Source organism: Bombus huntii, chromosome 1, assembly GCF_024542735.1.
Source record: "Bombus huntii isolate Logan2020A chromosome 1, iyBomHunt1.1, whole genome shotgun sequence".
Lineage (NCBI taxonomy): Eukaryota > Metazoa > Arthropoda > Insecta > Hymenoptera > Apidae > Bombus > Bombus huntii.
The window spans coordinates 19968616-19987154 of record NC_066238.1 but is presented as its reverse complement, the minus strand read 5'-3'; the positions used below and the strand labels follow the sequence as shown (position 1 = coordinate 19987154).

The 18539-nt window shown below is 37.0% G+C and overlaps 1 protein-coding gene and 1 long non-coding RNA gene across 22 annotated transcripts in view; one reads left to right on the top strand and one right to left on the bottom strand.

Moving 5' to 3' along the window:
* LOC126864578 (uncharacterized) overlaps positions 1 to 10653 on the bottom strand; it is a 23493-nt gene extending 12840 nt beyond the window's left edge. For 11 of the 20 annotated variants that reach the window (XR_007689238.1, XR_007689227.1, XR_007689224.1 and 8 more), the window contains exons 1-7: positions 10491 to 10653; positions 10065 to 10402; positions 8865 to 9101; positions 8549 to 8719; positions 8286 to 8453; positions 1226 to 1622; positions 9 to 1143 (exon numbers count right to left, since the gene is read on the bottom strand). This is a non-coding gene — a long non-coding RNA (uncharacterized LOC126864578). Of the gene's footprint in view, position 1; positions 1144 to 1225; positions 1623 to 4417; positions 6128 to 8285; positions 8454 to 8548; positions 8720 to 8864; positions 9102 to 10064; positions 10403 to 10490 lie in introns of those variants that run through there. The other 9 variants (XR_007689223.1, XR_007689237.1, XR_007689234.1 and 6 more) reach the window with 8 other exon arrangements.
* Positions 1 to 18539, top strand: part of LOC126864379 (uncharacterized) — a 21486-nt gene extending 2947 nt beyond the window's left edge. The window contains exons 1-17 of one of the 2 annotated variants that reach the window (XM_050615673.1): positions 95 to 235; positions 2802 to 3155; positions 6134 to 6204; positions 10660 to 10757; positions 10841 to 10964; positions 11085 to 11316; positions 11531 to 11995; positions 12086 to 12130; positions 12335 to 12988; positions 13666 to 14106; positions 14232 to 14380; positions 14455 to 14532; positions 14704 to 15046; positions 15230 to 15434; positions 15509 to 15699; positions 16100 to 16272; positions 17500 to 18539. In XM_050615673.1, coding sequence (XP_050471630.1) covers positions 2981 to 3155; positions 6134 to 6204; positions 10660 to 10757; positions 10841 to 10964; positions 11085 to 11316; positions 11531 to 11995; positions 12086 to 12130; positions 12335 to 12988; positions 13666 to 14106; positions 14232 to 14380; positions 14455 to 14532; positions 14704 to 15046; positions 15230 to 15434; positions 15509 to 15699; positions 16100 to 16272; positions 17500 to 17937 — 3882 coding nt within the window. In that variant the 5' untranslated portion in view covers positions 95 to 235; positions 2802 to 2980 and the 3' untranslated portion in view covers positions 17938 to 18539. Of the gene's footprint in view, positions 1 to 94; positions 236 to 2801; positions 3156 to 6133; positions 6205 to 10659; positions 10758 to 10840; positions 10965 to 11084; positions 11317 to 11530; positions 11996 to 12085; positions 12131 to 12334; positions 12989 to 13665; positions 14107 to 14231; positions 14381 to 14454; positions 14533 to 14703; positions 15047 to 15229; positions 15435 to 15508; positions 15700 to 16099; positions 16273 to 17499 lie in introns of those variants that run through there. The other variant, XM_050615662.1, reaches the window with a different exon arrangement.

The following is an 18539-nucleotide window of genomic DNA, read 5'->3' as shown; positions in this document are numbered from 1 at the left end:
CCCCATACGCGAGTTTTGCAAGTCGGTTTCCTCCCATTCCTTTTGAACCCTCCTTCCTCTTCCCTTCTCCAATGTCGTATCCTCCCACTAGCAGCGCTCATCTCTGCGAGTGAATTGCACCTTCAAAGTAGGAGCTGCGTACTTCGTCGGTGAGGCCATCCTGAGGCCATTCTGAGGCCACGCTGAGGCTACATTGAGATTCCTCAGAAGGAGATCCGCTCCCGAGTGTCGCAATGTGCGTAGAAACGGTTGTCGTAATCTTTAACGAATATATTGATTTTCATTAGCTTACAGGTGCTCGATAGTTTATCTTTTTATGCTGTTTTTCGTAATACATGCTTCTTAGTAGATGTTTCAACTATACTTTTTTTATCATAATTTATGAACTCCGATTTAAGGCGTACCGAATTTGCGATTTTTTATATGAGTTTTTGACAAGTAGAATTAAAAAACAGTATTTTTAAAGTGCAAAGATTATTAATGTCAAAGTTACACATATAAAGTTTGTCCATATTTTATAATTTATTAGTTTTTTATCGTATAATAAAAAAATGGGTTATATATTTGAGACATTCTAAATCGAAGTTCAATTAAATACTAAATATACTTTGATCTTTCATCAATCGACAATGCTTTTATTAATGATGATTCAGTGATGTCTAGTTTGTTTCACTAGAATAATTTACATACTCACTTTCAAACCTAAAAATGGCAGGAAACACATTAAACAAAATGTTATTACCCAACATATAGCTGCGATTACCATTTATTGCGTCGTTGCTAGAAATTTTCATCACCTGCATACAAATATTTTTATCTTCATTTTATTGTCTTGTTATTATCTTGTTACAAAATTAGTCTAGGGAAATGATATCTCTTTGCAGTTCAATTTTTCCAGAAGGTTATGTCCTCGGCTCGTTAAGTTTCGTACACCTCGCTCGACGGCTCCTTATAATTATTTCTTCCATTTATCTCGATGCGCAATGTGCACGTGTCCTTCGTCTTTGTCCCTTCGTTTCTCACAACTGGCTATTCGAGTTCACGCTTCCTCCTTTGTTCCTCGAGATTCCTTATATTCCTTATATAAATATAGAAGTATCTCGAGATTCCTTCGAACTATTCCAGAAACTATCGCTGTTGTAACTTGAATTAAAAAGATTATGTCATAGGATTTCATATTTTATTTTAAATAATTTCAATTATAAAAGCCATTATAGTTAATTACCATACAAAAGTTTTAGTCATATATAATGGTTACGAATTCGTAACCAGGCATTTAGAGATTAATACCTTTTGATCATCTAATTTCTTGACAAATCTCTTTAAAATATAGTGATCACTGTCCTCAATGCAAATAACACTAATTTAAACAATAGTCTAATTCTATTTCGTTGGAATTTTTCGTAAAAAATTTAAAAACTGTTATTTTTTGTCCCTGATTTGTTCTGCTTGCAGGAACTTGTGCCGCCATTTTTTATCGTCTGAGCACGCTCATATCTTCTGTCCTTGTCTATCTTACACGCTTATGTCCTTTCCCATTAGAGTGAAAGAGAAAGAAAGAGAGAAATATTTTGCGTGCGAATTCACGATTCGTTCTTCCAATCGGGAACCGTTATTCTTTTCTGTAACAATCATGGGTTATTTGCGGTTTTCCACTTAATCACGATGTTTTCGAAAAAGGGAAGCACAAACAGAGAAAATGACACGTTCCATTTGACACGTTGCAATTCGATCTACCGGTTCCTCGTTGATTCTTGTTATTATATCATTTGAGATAGAAGCAAAGGTTAACACATTCCTGCGTGATGATGAATGCGCAAAAGATAAATATTCTACCACGGTACCGATCATCAGATCGTCGGAATTTATGTTCCTGGTTTATGATCGTGTAATTTACGACAATAAATTAACTCTCTCGTGGGCTTAGCTTTTTTCTGAAGAAGCAATAGTTTTAATATAAAGCATACTAAATATAATAATATAAAGCATAGTAAATATAATAATTTAATATAAAGCATAGTAAACAAATCATTTCTATCTTTATTTTAGAAAAATAACACTTTCTACTATTCATATTAGAGAAAAAAGATTAATATAATAACTGAGTTAGAAAATTATAATTTACTAGTTTTTATTTAGGAAACGAAAGATTAATAAAATTTAATCTTCTAAAGTTATATTAATTATAAGATTAACTCAATAAAATTTAACCTTTCGGTTCCTACGATTACCTGTACGTGATTACACGCTTCAGAAAGCTCACATGTGTGTTTTTAATAAGTGGGAATATAATTACTATTTCTTTTAAAAGAAATTACTGATTTTTAATTTAAATTTCCAAAAACCGCTTGTCTCGATATTCCACTTACCTTTCAAATGAAGTAATTACGTAAATCTTGTTATCTACAAGTATCTTCTTAAAAACTATTAACTGAAACCATTAATTAATATCAAGTTACCACTTTTAAAAATACACTTTTGGGCAAGAAAAATTTTGATATTGGTACTTTCTGTGATAGTAGTTAATTTACATGGAATGCGGTATCGCGTAGTAATTTATTCGATATTGGCCTATCAAGTTGTCGAGGAACAAGTTTGCACGAGCTTCAAAAACTGGCCTTGACTTCGCATATACTCATATACCCATAAGGCTCTAACTTTTAACGTAGCCTAGCATTATAAAGCAAAACAACCCATGAAAAAAATTACGTTGTTGAAACTTCCGTACTCGTATTTGTTGGTAAAAGTGAAATGTTTAACAAAATCGACAAACGAACCAAGAAATTCCTCTTTTTTTTCAGATTATTGGCCTCACCGAGGCGGAAGGAGTTAATCAACGAGGGGTGCCCATGCCGAGCGTCAGGAAAAATCAGCTGGAGGGTCTTAGGAGTGCGAGAGGAAAATTCTCAGAGGGACCAGCCGCGTGGAATTCAAGGAAAACGTCGAGGTTGTGAGCGCACCGGCACGTTTAATCTTGAAAATGTCATCGAATACGTGTTCCGTGATTATGTCAGGACTGATTCTACTGGTATTAGCAGTGGTATCATTCAGAGAAGTGCAAGGACACGTCGCCTTGACTTTTCCACAGGCGAGGAAATATGACTTGGATTTTCTGGACAATGCCAGGACACCTGGTCCATGTGGAATGCCTCGTGGTGAGTATTTCCTTTCGTTGCACAATTATCATATAGTGATAGCCTAGAAATGAAAAACTGAATTTGTGAAGTATGTACATACCTGCAATTTATGGCCATACTAACATAAAGAGAATAACGTGAAGGTGTATTTTTGTGGTATGAAATATGATATGACAGATTGGTTTGCCTTCTTGGAGCATTAGTTATAGTGGAGATATTAGTTTGTTATGAAGTTAAATTGGTGTATCATTAGAATGGTGTAACAGTTGGTAGACTGATAGTAGTTTGTTAAGATTCTGAAATTAATTAGCCAATTAGAGTTACTTAAAAGTATCTCCACGATTGAGTTTAAATACAGTCGTGTAATCTTTGTTTTATATAATTATGCAATAAAATAAAACAGTATCATATTTTATGTCATACCTAAGGAAGTGATCTCAGTATTTATAAGAGAATTACCTATTACGCGAAGAGTACAATTATCAATTTATGACACAAATTACTGAATGGCTTAATAATATATCATTCTGCAATATAACATTCTAAAAAAAGTCAATCTTGTCTAGCCAGGAAACATGTAACCCGTCCAAAGATTCTGATTTCCTGACAAAGGCTCGAAACGGCAGACAACTGCAAAAAAGAGAATCGTAGGGTATCACTGGAAACACCCAGTGTCCCTTTCTTTGAAACTTTGACCTGTCCGCTGTGACAAACAAACTGAGGAGGAACAAATCGCACCCCAACGCATAAAGAAAGCAAGTTCGTGAAATCTGAAACGGTGCAGAGCATCGTGTCGCGCTGCATAGAAAAATAAGAACGACGAATGTAGTAATTCGATAGTATTACTGACGAAGCGAGTTGTCCGGATGCTGTGGCCCGGCTGTGCGTCACACGATCCACGGACCAAAAAAAGGCACGCGTGAAATTTTCGCGGTCAATTCAAGGACGATGACGTCGTCGGTTGACAATATGGAATATGACGATATAGTCACGAGGGATGGGTAGAAGTGATAAGAGGATTCTATGGGAAAACGACATTAACACGATGATACGTCCCGGTGGGGATAGCCCGCTAGTCTGATTCGAAGCGACTTTCACCGACTCGCAACGAAGGGAACTCGAACCTCGGCCATTACCTTCCACGTCTTGCCTCTACGCTGCAGTCGCACGTACACGTACCTTTTTTTCTTCTTGCGAGCTCTCGCGTAGTCGCGGGGAATACGTGAACTTTAAATGCACGCGTCGTATCGGATAGAAGGACTGCTGGAAAAGGGGCATACCTAGGCTTGAGAAAATTATCGGTAGTCTTTCTATCGAATTCTAAGTGTAGAAAGATCCTTAATATCTGGTTTGATCTATTGATTACGGTATTGTAGATGGTAGATATGTATAGTACTCAATCTTCCGGTTCATGTCAAATTACGTGTTGTATCTGAAAAATGAAGCAGGTCTTATTATTCAACTTTCTACCATCGATCATCCTATTCGACATTCAAATTATGTAATTGCTTCGGTTGTAAAAAAGTAGAAAGTGCTGATCATAAGGATTTCGGTTTATTATTCCTACTGAGAACACTATTCTATCAACTATCTACTATCAGCAATACTTTATTAATTGGTTGGAATTTTACTTCGTTAACTGACAGTTACCACTTTCATCAGTTTTTGGAGCTGATTTCCTAGAATGAATCTTTAAAAGGAAGAAATGTGTTAGATATACATGTATATTTAACAGAGAAAAGAGATATGTACTTAAGATTTCTCAGAAATATACCTCATTGATATGTAGTCAGATAGCAAAGCACTATTGTTTGTAATTATGTTATTTCATAATTTTCTCATCCATCGTAGTCTAAACAAATATCACGGATTCGTTACATGCCAACAATACTTTTACATCACCCGACATATAAATTATTCCTATATAAATTTGAACATTTCGTTCTTCTCTAAACAGTTAGCTGTGCTAATTCGGATCGACAGTATTTCCAAACTCCTACATGAATGCATATAAACGCATAACAGTGTCGTGAACGCTGTCACGGGTATTAATTTTTGTATATCCCACCAAATCGGACATAGCTGCGTCGATGTCGTTCCACAATTTAATCGCTCGACTGTTAGTTCTCAACAAGAGGAACGCGAGCTTTCTTTTCGGAGGCAGGTAGGGAAAAAAGGTAGTACTCCATAAAAGGAAGGATCGGTGGCGGAACGCGAACTGCTGCCCGTCCGCTTCCGGAAATTAATTGTACATCGTGCCACTCTCGATTATTTCCGGAAACCCAGTCTCGATACGATACGATACTACCGTAGATTACCATCTTAGCTTCAAGCGAATTGAAAATGTGAAATCGCTGGTTGAGTTGAAATTCATTTTCATAACAACCGATACGATTACTGATATAAACGGATATTCGCCTTCATGTTAGTTTCCTTTCCCACCTTATAATTGATTTTTTGCAATCTTTTGATGATAAAAATGATTTATGAAAACAAATTGCTTGCGTGGAATACGTACTGTAATTAAATAAAACGAATCCCTAAAATATTGACCATACTTTAATTATATGAATAAATTTGTATTATATGTTGAAAAGGAGAAACAATATGAGAATATACCTGAATGTATTATAAAGTTCTTCATCTATACTTATTACACCATAAAATAATAAGAAATAGAAAATGCTTATAAGGATGTGATTTTTCTCTTTCTTTTTTTTATTTCCTATCTGGGCGTGGATAAGGATATTCGCACGCAAGATTTCGCTGAACTTGTATCCATGCATGTTTCCGGTGATTGTGATGAATTATCGTGTCTCGTTACTCTAATGAATATTAACTTTTCATTGTTCGTAAGGTCTCTCGTCTAAATCGATGAGCCTGAGAAATTGCAAGTTTCCGTATCTCGACGTAATTTAACGCGCGGCGAGCGATCGTGAAAATTTGTATAGAATAGCGCGCGCAATGTTGCATAATGCGTTCATTTTATGTTGCAGGCGATATTAAAACTACTTTACTGTCTGGGAGTAACTTTAACGTCACGTGGCATCTGGCTTATCCTCATCGAGTAAGTAGAAAAATTTATTATAACTTAACTTGGTTAATTATATATAGCAAGGAGAAAAAGATTATAATAGCAACAATATTTCCTATATAATGAGCTCTTCGTTCGTTGCGTTTTAAAACAACTTTTGCCCCGATAATAATTGAATCTTATTAGCCCGCGATAAAAACTGTTGCCGCGAGACCAGTCGGTAATTTCTGCATGTGTGGTTTTTACGCGCTTAGTATCTCATACTATGCGTGGCCGCACAGCAAAAGCCTAAGAAACACATAAGCACTAACAGCTGTTCAAAGAAAAAAAGAAAGATGTATGAACAGTTACGCGAGAGCTGAATAAAATCATACCATAGTTTATTATAATTCATATTACATGAACTTTCTCCAATATGGAAACTTTCTGCATCCATCTTTCAATTGGCCTGGTTACGGTCTTGATTGTTCACGTGCCGTGATTGGGAGGAATTTGCACGTATTTGATCAATCTGATTGCCTGTTATTTAACTGATTATAGCCCTTCACCACCAATGAGTCATTGGCGATATTGCTGCAATTAGAGCACTCAATAAACTTTATAATTACTTAACTAGCATATTTTCAATGTGAAGACGCGATTATGATTCAGTCCTATGGAAAGCACATGAGAAAAATTATATAACGTTTCGTATCATGATTCCTTTAATACTGTTGGGTAGAGATATACTGAAAGATTGCAGGATTAATAATGCTTCATAAACTACTTGAGAAGAGTTCCGTAAATCCTGGATGACCAAAAATGTTCATCCTTGTGCGATTGACGTCGCTTGAGGCGTTACTAATCAACCAATCAGCCACATTTTTATTCTACTGTCGCTCTTCATATGAAACTCTTATTTCCCGTCTATATACAGTCGGATACAAAAATAAGCAGACATGTAGCGAAAGCAGGTATCAATGAAGTTTTGTTAAATACGATTTGTTTACACAAGAATGTAAATATTAACTTTAGTTATTTGTTAAATAATCTATATATTAAAAGAAATACGTAAATAAAACTTAAGTACATAGAACTGATATTATTAGGTTGGCAACTAAGTGATTGCGGATTTTTTCATTAGGTGGTAATGATACCCACGATGATACCCATGATGATAGGTGGGTACCTAATGAAAAAATCCACAATCAGTTAGTTGCCAACCCAATAGTTCCATTAAACTGCATTGATACCTACTTCCGCTATCTCTCCACTTATTTTTGTCCCCAACTGTATATTGACATAAGTCTTCGATCAACGACAAATCAAAGTTTCCTGAACTCCAAGTAAGAGAAGTCACAGTAACAGACGAAACTTAAGGCACGTTCATAAACCAGGCACAATGGCCGACTGACGCAGTTGGAAATTCATATTCTTCACGACGCGTCGCACTACCTAAGTCATCGTAAAAGACATCACGAATTTGTCCGCACGTGGTCTATACGAAAGGGAAAGAAAAGACAGAGGCAGAGGGCAGCCTACGCTTGCACGTCGTCGCTCAAGGTGACGCTCGTTGAATAATTCACAAGCGAAGCTTCGTATACGTTCGACGTGGTTCGTGTATACCTTACGTAGATAGATAGGTCGGAAAGAAGGTGGTAAGGGATATAAATCGCTTTGCATGTGAACATGTACGCGAGAGAGTAGCTTGTGCTCGGTGGAACACATCGGTATGTCGGGTACCGTAACTCGACTGTTGCCAATGACTCGGATCGAAGCCAAAGCTCTCAGATCCGTTGCTGGAAAAGCAGTTGAACCGTGGACCATCGCATTGGCTTTTACATAAATCAAACGCTGCATTATGACTGGGAAATGTATAATAGAGAGCTGAAAAGATGACAAGCAAAGGAATGTGGGTCTGATTGGTTATTTCTTTGTAGACTCAGCACAAAACAGCAACGTAAAGATAAACACGTGTATTGACCGAAAGTGTCACATAAAACAATATGGCAAGACGTAACTGACGGTGAGCAATAAGGAGCAGTAGTACCTCCTTTACCCCTATGCCGTCCCGTTAGGCTTCTTTCAAGTTCAAAATAATGAATTATTTATGCATAAAGTCCTTTCATACTGACCTTAATATTTTCGCTCTATTATACTATACTGTATGTACGTATACGTATACTATGTATGTGGATTAGTAGATTTACTTCATTATATGTATTAAGTTGTATATGAAATGATCGAATTTGGCGGACAAATATCAGAAATTAAATATTGTCTTGTCGTCAATTATCAATTATCTTAAAAAGGAAATGATTTGTTATAAATCACGTGTATTTCTATAAATTTAGGATAGTGAAACTACGTAACTAATCATCAGAAATACAGACATTACCTTAATTACTTTAGTACTACCTGCTATTAAAATTTGATTTGGAAAGATATTCAATATGTACCACCCGAATACATATTAATTGTTTTCTTGTAGAAACTTCAAGGTTAGGTACACCACATTTTTTAAGTTTACGTCTATATGATATATCTGTTAAAATATTTTTACGAATATCTGAAAGGAATATCTGGATTTCATATTTAAATAATTTCGAAGTAACGTAATTGCAAACTTATCTCGAAAATTATGTATTTTAAAACTGCCTTTCGCATCGTATATCAGATCTCGTAATCAACTTCATACCAATATAAATACGTACGCATATTTCCTATACAATCATCGTTGTGATTTCTTTTTCTGAACAACTGGTTTTAGATGGGGCAGCCATAAACTTAAATGCCTCGCAAATTCTATCCGTGAAAATATCCGTGGTACGAGAAAAATTCGACAATAACGTTGCAACCGCTGCAGGTGTGTACCGTGCGAAGCAGTACCACTTCGCAAAGCTGTCTCTTCCCTTTCTACTTCTCCTTTCGAGTGCTGGCATAATCGCGCGCTGTTGGAAAACATTTCAAACTCTTCAGTGTAGATATTCAAAGAAACTTTCATCAAAAATGACAAGCATCTTTTGTGAACGGATATTCTATTCGCCGGCAAAACATTGTAAACTTTATAATATTTAAAATAACATATTACAATATGTGAAGAAATTTGTAAAAACAGGGAGAAACATAAATGAGTCATATGAAAGCCAAACCTAATAAATAGACTGCAGATTTCTATGCATTTTTATACTTCTATGAACGTAGTTGAAGAAATGGAATCTAAATAGAAATCTGCTTTTTATTAAATGTATTTGTCATCTACTAAATGTTATAACAAATATTCTACTTTGGATTTTTTCTATATTTTTATACATGCATACCATTTCCAAATTTCCTATACATACATAAAAATCCGCAATCTACTAATCGACTTCATTAATGTATTTTCCTAGGTTTTAAAAAATTAAATATCTTATTCCAAATACTTTATCATCGTATCGTGAAATTATTACATTATTCAAATCCTAGACTTCATCGTTAGGAAACAACATTAATCGATATTTGAATTTAGAATAGAGGAAAAAATAACAAGTTTTACAAGACATTTACAGAAATTAAGAAGAATACTAAAAAAAAAAATAAAAGAATACTGATCATATACTTATATGGGTGGCAAACTTAAGAAATTTTTAAAGATTAGAGTCGACCAATTTGTCTTTGTATTAAATTTCATGAAAACGCGTTTATGAGATTACCGACCGATATTGGTGAAAAATTAACGACTGAATTTTCATGCTATGACGATGCAAAGAATGCGGTTAATAATTAGAAAACGTGGCACGTAGAAGAAAACGCAATGTTGTTCTTGGGTAAGAGTTGACTAATAACGGTTCTTTGCCTCCTCGTATCTTTATACAGGTGTCAGATTGACATCGGCAATCATTAAATTAATGCTCGTGTCATTACGTCGTTACCCACTGCGAAACGATGATCTCCTGCGGCGACATCTCTCTCTCTCTCTTCCTACTTCCAATTCGGTGGCCGTTTTCATGAAACGGCCGGTTTTATAACGGTGACGTTGCCAGCTACGCTAAGAAAGCGTTAACTAAAGCTGTTAATAATATTTTTTACTTTTTATTTTTTGGACATGAGCAATGGAATAGAAGGCCGGTTTCTATGTCACGGATCTGTGATAAGCTCGTTCGATACCGCTATCCGCGCGTGCGATCGATGTCTCAACGTCCTCTTGACCGTTTCTCGCTTCCGACACGGTCATAGCGAAAGAAACTGTCCGGAAGTTCACGCATTGGAACTGAAATAATATTGCTTATTATATACCTACGTTACCAAACGTAAATTAAACGAGATTAACCTAATTATTTGAAATTTTTGTTACTTACCTCTGTATTTAAATCTGTTATTATAATGTTTTGTTATTTATTATTTACCGAACTCTATATTATTATTATCATTTTTATTATTTACTATCTTAAGATCGTTATTTTTAAGATTTCCATATCTTGAATATCTACCATCACACATTTGAAATATTATAATTATTGATTTTAGGGTGGATTTCGACTGCAAATACTGGATGCCCTTGACAGACCATTGATTGATCTAACTCCTGTGACAAAAAATAGCGAGTTCGTAGAAGACGATGCCACGTAAGTGAAAATTGTTATCCGATCCTTTCTTTTCTGCTTTGATAATACTTTCGGTACTTAAGAAATAAATTATTGTTTTTTAGGGCACAGAGTTATGCCGTACAATTACCTCAGAATTTCACGTGTACAGACTGCACGATTCGGCTTCTCCGAGAAGCTGAAGAATGGGGCACGAGTTATAGATTTTGGTCTTGCGCCGATATCAATGTAAGAATAATAACAATAAGTATTAAGTAATAACAGAAAATGGTAGAACGTAATTTGTAAAACAATTTTTCCGGTTACCTGCATCGCGATCGCTGATACCTTATAATTTATACCCGTTAGATCATCGACAGAAAGTCTTACAGAGAGGATTGCAGCGGTCACGGTCGATATCTGGTAGGTCGATGCAGGTGTGATCGACTGTATCACGGTACAAGGTGTGAATTTAAGGAGGAATGCCTGGATGACTCGGATTGCGGTATTCAGGGCACGTGCATTGACAATGGCGGCACGACCGCACCCACCAAGCACTGCTATTGCAATATTGGTTGGTTTGGACCGGGTTGCGCGAAGAGTAAGTTTAATTAAATCACAATTTGGTACCTTCTCCAGAAGTCATTCAGATTGGAGTAACTTTCTTGTACTATAGTTTCCAAATTATTATATTTGTATCATTTGTGACTTACCTGTTAAAAAATAAAAATAGAACACAATATACAATATTAATTCTTGAGATATAAAACATAAATAAATTTCAAGTAAGAAGTAAATATAATGATACTTTCTAGAATCTCCGATCAAAACCATCGACGTAGAATTGGACGCATATACAGTGAAAAAGTTCTCTGACAATTTTACCTTCTATTGGCGGATATTGAAGGAAAGCAAAGAACTCGAGGGCATTATGGTGGTAAATGGTACTAGCTGGGTTGCTGTTGGATGGCGACCAAATGACCTGACACCGATGTGTCGCGCCTTTCCTGAAATTCAGGAACGTCCAAAGGATGAACTGCTTCCACAACCAGAACCAAAATCAGAGCCGGAACCAGAGCCAGAACCGAAAGCCGTACCCAAACCGGAACCTGAACCGGAACCTGAACCTGAACCTGAACCTGAGTCTGGAACTGAAAGGTCAGGTACCAAGAGACGATCGGCTAAAGCTCATGATGTGACTTCATTGGCTTCAACTCCTCGATCTGACGTCGATGTGACGGTGCAAACTAGTGTGACATATCGCGTCAGCACGAAGCAAGGTGAGATTCGAGTTAATTTATACTTGTATACTTCAGTTTCTTGAATTTATATACAAATAATGTTAAATGATATACTTTATCTTCATATAGGACGCAAAAAGAGATCACCGGAGTCTACAGGAATTTCTGTGAATGGTATGTATCAATACTTAACTCAGATATAGAACAAAAGACCCCTGCTTTCCGTATTTATATAGTAACAACATGTAGTATGCTTCCCAATGAGTAGTAGAGCATTTGGCGTCCCTTTTTTATATTTGAGACACTACGCACGAGGTGGTGGTCTGTAAACAATAAGCAGTAGGTAGTTGGCACGACGATCGATGCTTTCTTGCACAGGGGAGCCCGTCGCCGAGCCGAGCACTGTCGACAGCACCAACACCACGCCCGAACCCGTATCAGAACCAAAATCCGAACCAGAACCTATATCCGAGCCTGAACCAAGTTCAGAACCAGAAACCAAATCCAAACCTGAACCTAGCTCAGAACCAGAACCCAGCTCAGAACCAGAGCCAAAATCTGAACCAGAACCAAGCTCAAGACCAAAATCAAAATCTCAATCAAACTTAACGAACGCTGAACCAAGAACAAAAGCAGAGGCTATTTTAACTTCTGAGACACAATATGAACACAAGTCAATATCTTATCCAGAGCCTATTTCTCAAGTTAAATCGAGATCCCGAATGGAATTAAAACCAGAACCAGAGTCCAATTCTGAACCTGAACCCAAGTCTGAACCAGAACCCATGTCTGAGCCAGAGCCAAACTCTGAACCAGAACCGAAATCCGAGCCAGAACCCAGCTCTGAACCCGAACCCAAATCCGAACCAGAACCGGAGCCGAAATCTGAACCAGAACCAAAGTCCGAACCGGAACCCAGTTCCGAAACAGAGCCAAAGTCTGAACCGGAACCCAAGTCAGAGCCGGAGCCAAAGTCAGAACCAACCTCAGAGCCGGAACCGATCTTAGGTCTTAAGTCGAGTGCAACGAAAGGTAAAACAAGCTGATAAAGCATTACAACCGCTTGTCTCTCCTCGTACATACTGCACGGGCTTTATATTGTAATTAGTTAACGTTGATTCATATCTAGGAATACCTTTTGATTTTGTGTTTTTTATTGTCTGAACTAATCTTCAAAATTTGCCTCTTAATTTAATTTTAGATACTTCTAAATGGGTGTAAAATTTCATCAACTTAATTGGCAAAAATTAGAATTGCTGGTTAAACATAATAGAACAGAAAAATATAATATAAAAAATATTTAACAAAATAGTAGATTTGGTAACACATAAAAAGATAATTTAGATTAAGTTAATGTAACGTATTCATATAATCAGTAGCGTTGATACTAACATATACATATCTAAATAACACATATAGTATAGATAATATTCATACTTTTAATTTGTACTTATTTTTTAGTACAAGCTTTCCTTGTTGCTTTCGCATAATACCCCAATAACTCCTATGTAAGTGCATTTGCACTTGAGAAAATACTGTAAAATGAATTTTTTACTAATAGCTGTACATTTTGTGATAAATATTTCAATGTTGCAACAGGGAACCCTTCGCATCACAATCATAAATTATTAATCATTATTTCAAGTTGATCATATAATCAATGAAGTTTATAGATCATTTTAATCTAATATAATATTTTATGATCAAAGCTATCCTACCTGCAGTGCACAAATACACGCCGAAACACGATTTCAACCCTATGGACTGCACAGACATTATAATAGGATCAGCACGAGGCAACAGTCACAGGATTGGCGACTATTACACTAGAGACAGGTCTACGCCAAAGAAAGACGAATATTGGGGCGGAAGAGACACTTTGACTGCTGCTATGGGCTTTGAACGTGATGGGGTTACGACCATACTTTTCAGAAGAAAATTGGTAGCTAATGAACTAACCGACCACGAAATTATTGATGGTAATATGCAAGTGATATGGGCTAAAGGACAAGAACCTGGAAAATATGTTCATCACCCACCCAGTGGCATTGAAAAAGCCAAGGTCAGTGTGAAGGACTTTTATAAGGCTGATGAACTTAAGTATCATGGTCATGGAGCACAGAGAGGAACAGTAACTTTTAATTTCTTTGGTAGGTTAAAGAAAATATATCCTTTACATGCATTAGTGACGTTGTATTACAACATTGTTGATGACATTATATAGTTAATTTCAAATTAAATATAGTATTGATTAGTGATTTATAAATATCCTTAGATGAAAAAAAGAAACAAGAAATGGCTGGTGAGGGTGATGCATTAGCGCCAACTTCAAATTGCAGCGGTGAGTGGCATTATCCAAGACATTGCTCTCCTGCAAATGGTACCTGTGAATACTCTATTCAGTGGACTTACAAAGGACGAAAGGTATGTTTCTATAATAAAGATAAATCCTCTTAGTTATGATTCTATCGTATAGTTCATTAATGATTTTCTTGTAGGATCAATTATCATTTGTTATTTCCACTACTAACACGAATACTTGGACCGGCGTTGGATTCTCTGATGACGAAAAAATGGTATGCATTGAGACCATAAGTTCCTTGCACTATGCTCTAATAAAAATTATTCACCCCCTTAATATCATCAAACTTTTCATTACTAAATTATAATACTCCTTCCATTCTACAACAATGAATTTTATCCGCAAATTCTAAGTTTAAAATCGATACTTCTCTCTTCGTTATTAGTCGCAAACAGATGCGGTGTTGGGCTGGGTCGACGAGAAATCAGGTCGAGCTTTTCTCATGGATACTTGGATCAGCGGATATAATGCTCCGTTGCTTGATCCATCTCAAGATATCTATAACACAGGTGGCAGTAAAGTGGATGGTGTAACGACACTCAAGTTCTCGAGAAAACGGATAACAAAGGACAATAGAGATCTTTCTTTCACGGACGATCATTGCTTGTATATGATGTATCCAGTCAAGGGTGGTATTTTTAATGCTGTCAACAAGAAAATACGTAAACACGATGCCGTGCCTGTTGTATCCGCTGAAAGGATATGCATAAAATCTTGTGGTCTCGAAGGTTGTTGTTTTTGATTATATACATGCTATAATCACTAATTAGTAGTATTAGTATTATATTCTTTATGACATCCTTGAGAAGTTCTTGTTTGTTGTATACAAATAAATTCTAAATGATTGAATAACTCAAATTCCAGAAAGCTTCCTCAACAGCATTATTTAAATACTTGTCTCACTTTTTTAGAACTCGAGGATCTTACAACGCCTGCTCCACCAAGGCTGCATTACACCGTGGAAGTGAAGCTCATAAATTTGGGAGACGGTTTTATGGCACCTACTCCCGGTAGTCCAGATTTCGAACTTATTTCAAACAGGATATCTGACAGCTTTACTCCACTTCTTGACAAACTACCAGGCTATTATCAAATTCGTCTCAGTGAATTACAAAAGTCAGTATCCTTACAATATGTGTTATTTTACTTCCGAATTTATTATATAATATTGAATATATTATTACATTTAGGAATGATGAGCAAAACGGTGTTATTGCCCGCATGGATCTGATCTTAGACAAAAACGAAGTAAAAGGCAGATCACTGAAACCTATAGATACCGGTGCAGCTGCGGAAAAGGCATTAAAAGAAGCTCTTGTCACAGGAAAAGTCGGTGCATTAAGTGTGGATCCACAGTATTTGATCATTAGAGCTCCTCGAGGTAATGTGAAATTTTTTGCTATCATTAACCTTCAGAATAAAAACATATAGTCTCTTCTCTTTAATAAGATTTTCAAGAATCACCGTTAATTGTCGGTCAAAAAAATTCAATTAAGCCAGTCATTAAACATTTAAATTCTAAAAATACTCGGCTTAAAACAATAATTTACAACCGATTAAGTTTTTCTGCAATATAGTATTTAATTCTATATCATATCTTTTTCCTCGATCGAGGAAAGCGTTATCATTACAACAAACTTAACAAAGCGTGTTTATTATTCGTAACAAGCTAGCCTGTTCATATTTCTAGCTTCATATAGTATAATCATATTGTTAAACGTATTAAGTAATATATAAGGCATCCATTCAACTTGGACATTTTATTCTGTTTTGGTCGCCAGTAAATGACTTAAATGGAGGAGATGCGGATGAAGAGACGTCATTTACGTCGGATCTGTTCCTCGACGCAACGAAGCTATATATTGTTGTCGGATGCGTTGCTGCCTTACTTGCTCTTGCTCTACTACAAGCAAGCTGTACTCTTTACAGATCATCGAGGAGACGAGCGACGAAGGTACGACATTACCTACCATTTTATATATTCATACGTTTTCTCCACCTGTTTTTTTAAGTAATTTCCTCGTTTCTCTGTTTTCTGTTCGCAACCTAATTACCTTTCCTTTTGTATTGTGTGTGCATCTAACTCTTGTTATAAACATCTTAGCGCTGTGGTATGGTCTAGAGCAATGCTGATTCTCAACTTATGTGTGTCTATTAGAAGTAACCCGCTTCAATCTTGGACCTATTGGTAGAGTCTTACAGAATTTCACTTGCAATAAAGATCACTTGTGCCTTAGAATTCTGCTAAGTACATAGTTGGGAAATAGATATGCTCTTCGAATATGTTATGTACCCATTGAAATTAACCAATGCAAAATGATGCTTTTACTTGAGATAGCAACAAGGTCTCTCTGTAACCTCCTCCTTAAATGTAGACACACTCCGTGAAAGTAATATGGAAGCTCCATGTTTGAGTGACTAGAAACGCATGAATACTTCAATAAGAAAAGAAGTGTCCTTTTTTCTCTCATTGTAATTGAGACATACAGAAATAGACACTAGTGTCACTTCAGACTCAACTTTCACTACTATTGCTCCACTCTTATGAACTCGAATCGATCTTCTGCTTCGCTTGTGTTGCATGATCCGCGCTCTTCGCGACCATCACGGTGTAAAGAGGGTGTACTCGCTGCCTCTGGCTTCTTGTGACGCGCCCAACCCAATTCATCGCACGAACGCGACGCGGTATCATCGACAAAACGGCGATCACCATCATCATCACCACCACCACCATCTCCGGCATCATCACCAACACGCTCCGTACGATATGCATCGTCCTAATCCCAGCTGGTAGAACTTCACCCTCTGTATACAATCGGCGCGCTAATTATTATTCGTCCTACGCTCGTTTGCTCACTAATCCAGGTATTTCTACAGTGGTACTTTTCTCTTGCTTTCTCTCTTTTCTTTCTCTTCTTCTATTTATGTAATCTCTTTTATTGTGTATATATCCAAAGAAAGCTCATAAATAGTAGCAAGTCTAAAAAAGACTCTAGGAAGTCTAAAAAAATTCTATTGAATATGAACATATAATATTCAAATGATCTTCGCTAGATAGCTTCATAGGCAAAATTAAACAAAATTATATGAAGTTACGATGTTCGATGTTATTTTATATAATCTTTCTATTAGATATAACTTTCACTGCAATAACAATAAGGCTAATGATAACTTGTTTCAGGATCGTCTGATCGCCAGTAACGCTTGGAAGGACTACGCCTCAGGTGCAAACACAAATTTTGCTTTCGAGGCTTTCGAGACAGAGGAGAAAGCTCCGCCACCACCAGTTTCCAGTCTACCTCGTCACAGAGAGATGACTGCAAACGGACTCGGTACTGATACTGTAGAGGGTCCAAATAGGATAGTAGGACCACGAGCAACGTACAGTTTGCCGCGTGCACCGGGTTCGAGGCACACAGCCGCCATCCAACCTGGTTACTATACCCAAGATCGCAGGGAACATTATCAGCGATCAAAGAACAATATACATAATCCGGCAGGCGGTGGCGTATCCACACAACCGAATCAACCTGACTTTTATTTCATGCCCAGTCAGCGTAAATACAGTGGTGAGGTCGTGCGCGTGTATGTGGATTACGGAAGTCAGGCGCCAAAGTAAGGAAGCATCTTGGGAATTGGGATTCCAACGAACGATAAGAAAAATCAGCGTCAATGACTGTGCTGCCCTCTTCTCAGCTTTCCCTCGATCATGAACCCAAAGCGGACAATTAAATATACTTCGCTTCAGTGAAGCGATACTGTACATAAAACACGTTTAGTGGACCTGGAGGAAACGAGACTTCGAAACGAGCCCTTCCTCCGGTGCTTTTCTCATTATCTCCTTCTTCTGTCCTTTTTTTATTTGACGGTTCTTTCTACTATCTTTTTCTTTCCCGTTTTTGCTCGATCGCTTGCGAGCGTCGATCGGGGGCAACACGCGCGGTTTCGTCTAACTGAATTACGCAGAAGTAGCGCTTACGACCAAAGAGTTATCGATAAGGCGCGCTCAATGCGCGGTTCTGTACAAAAGCGCGTGGAGAAATACACAGCACAAATATCACTGTAACTCTCGATGCGTGACAAGATACGCTTGGATCGTGTCCGGTGTCCGGAGTCCGGACCCCGTAACCCGTGCGTTATTACAGCAATATTTTACATGTACTTACGAGCAAGCATGGATGTTTGAGCAATAAAATGTTTGTACATTCTTTTTTAATCGAA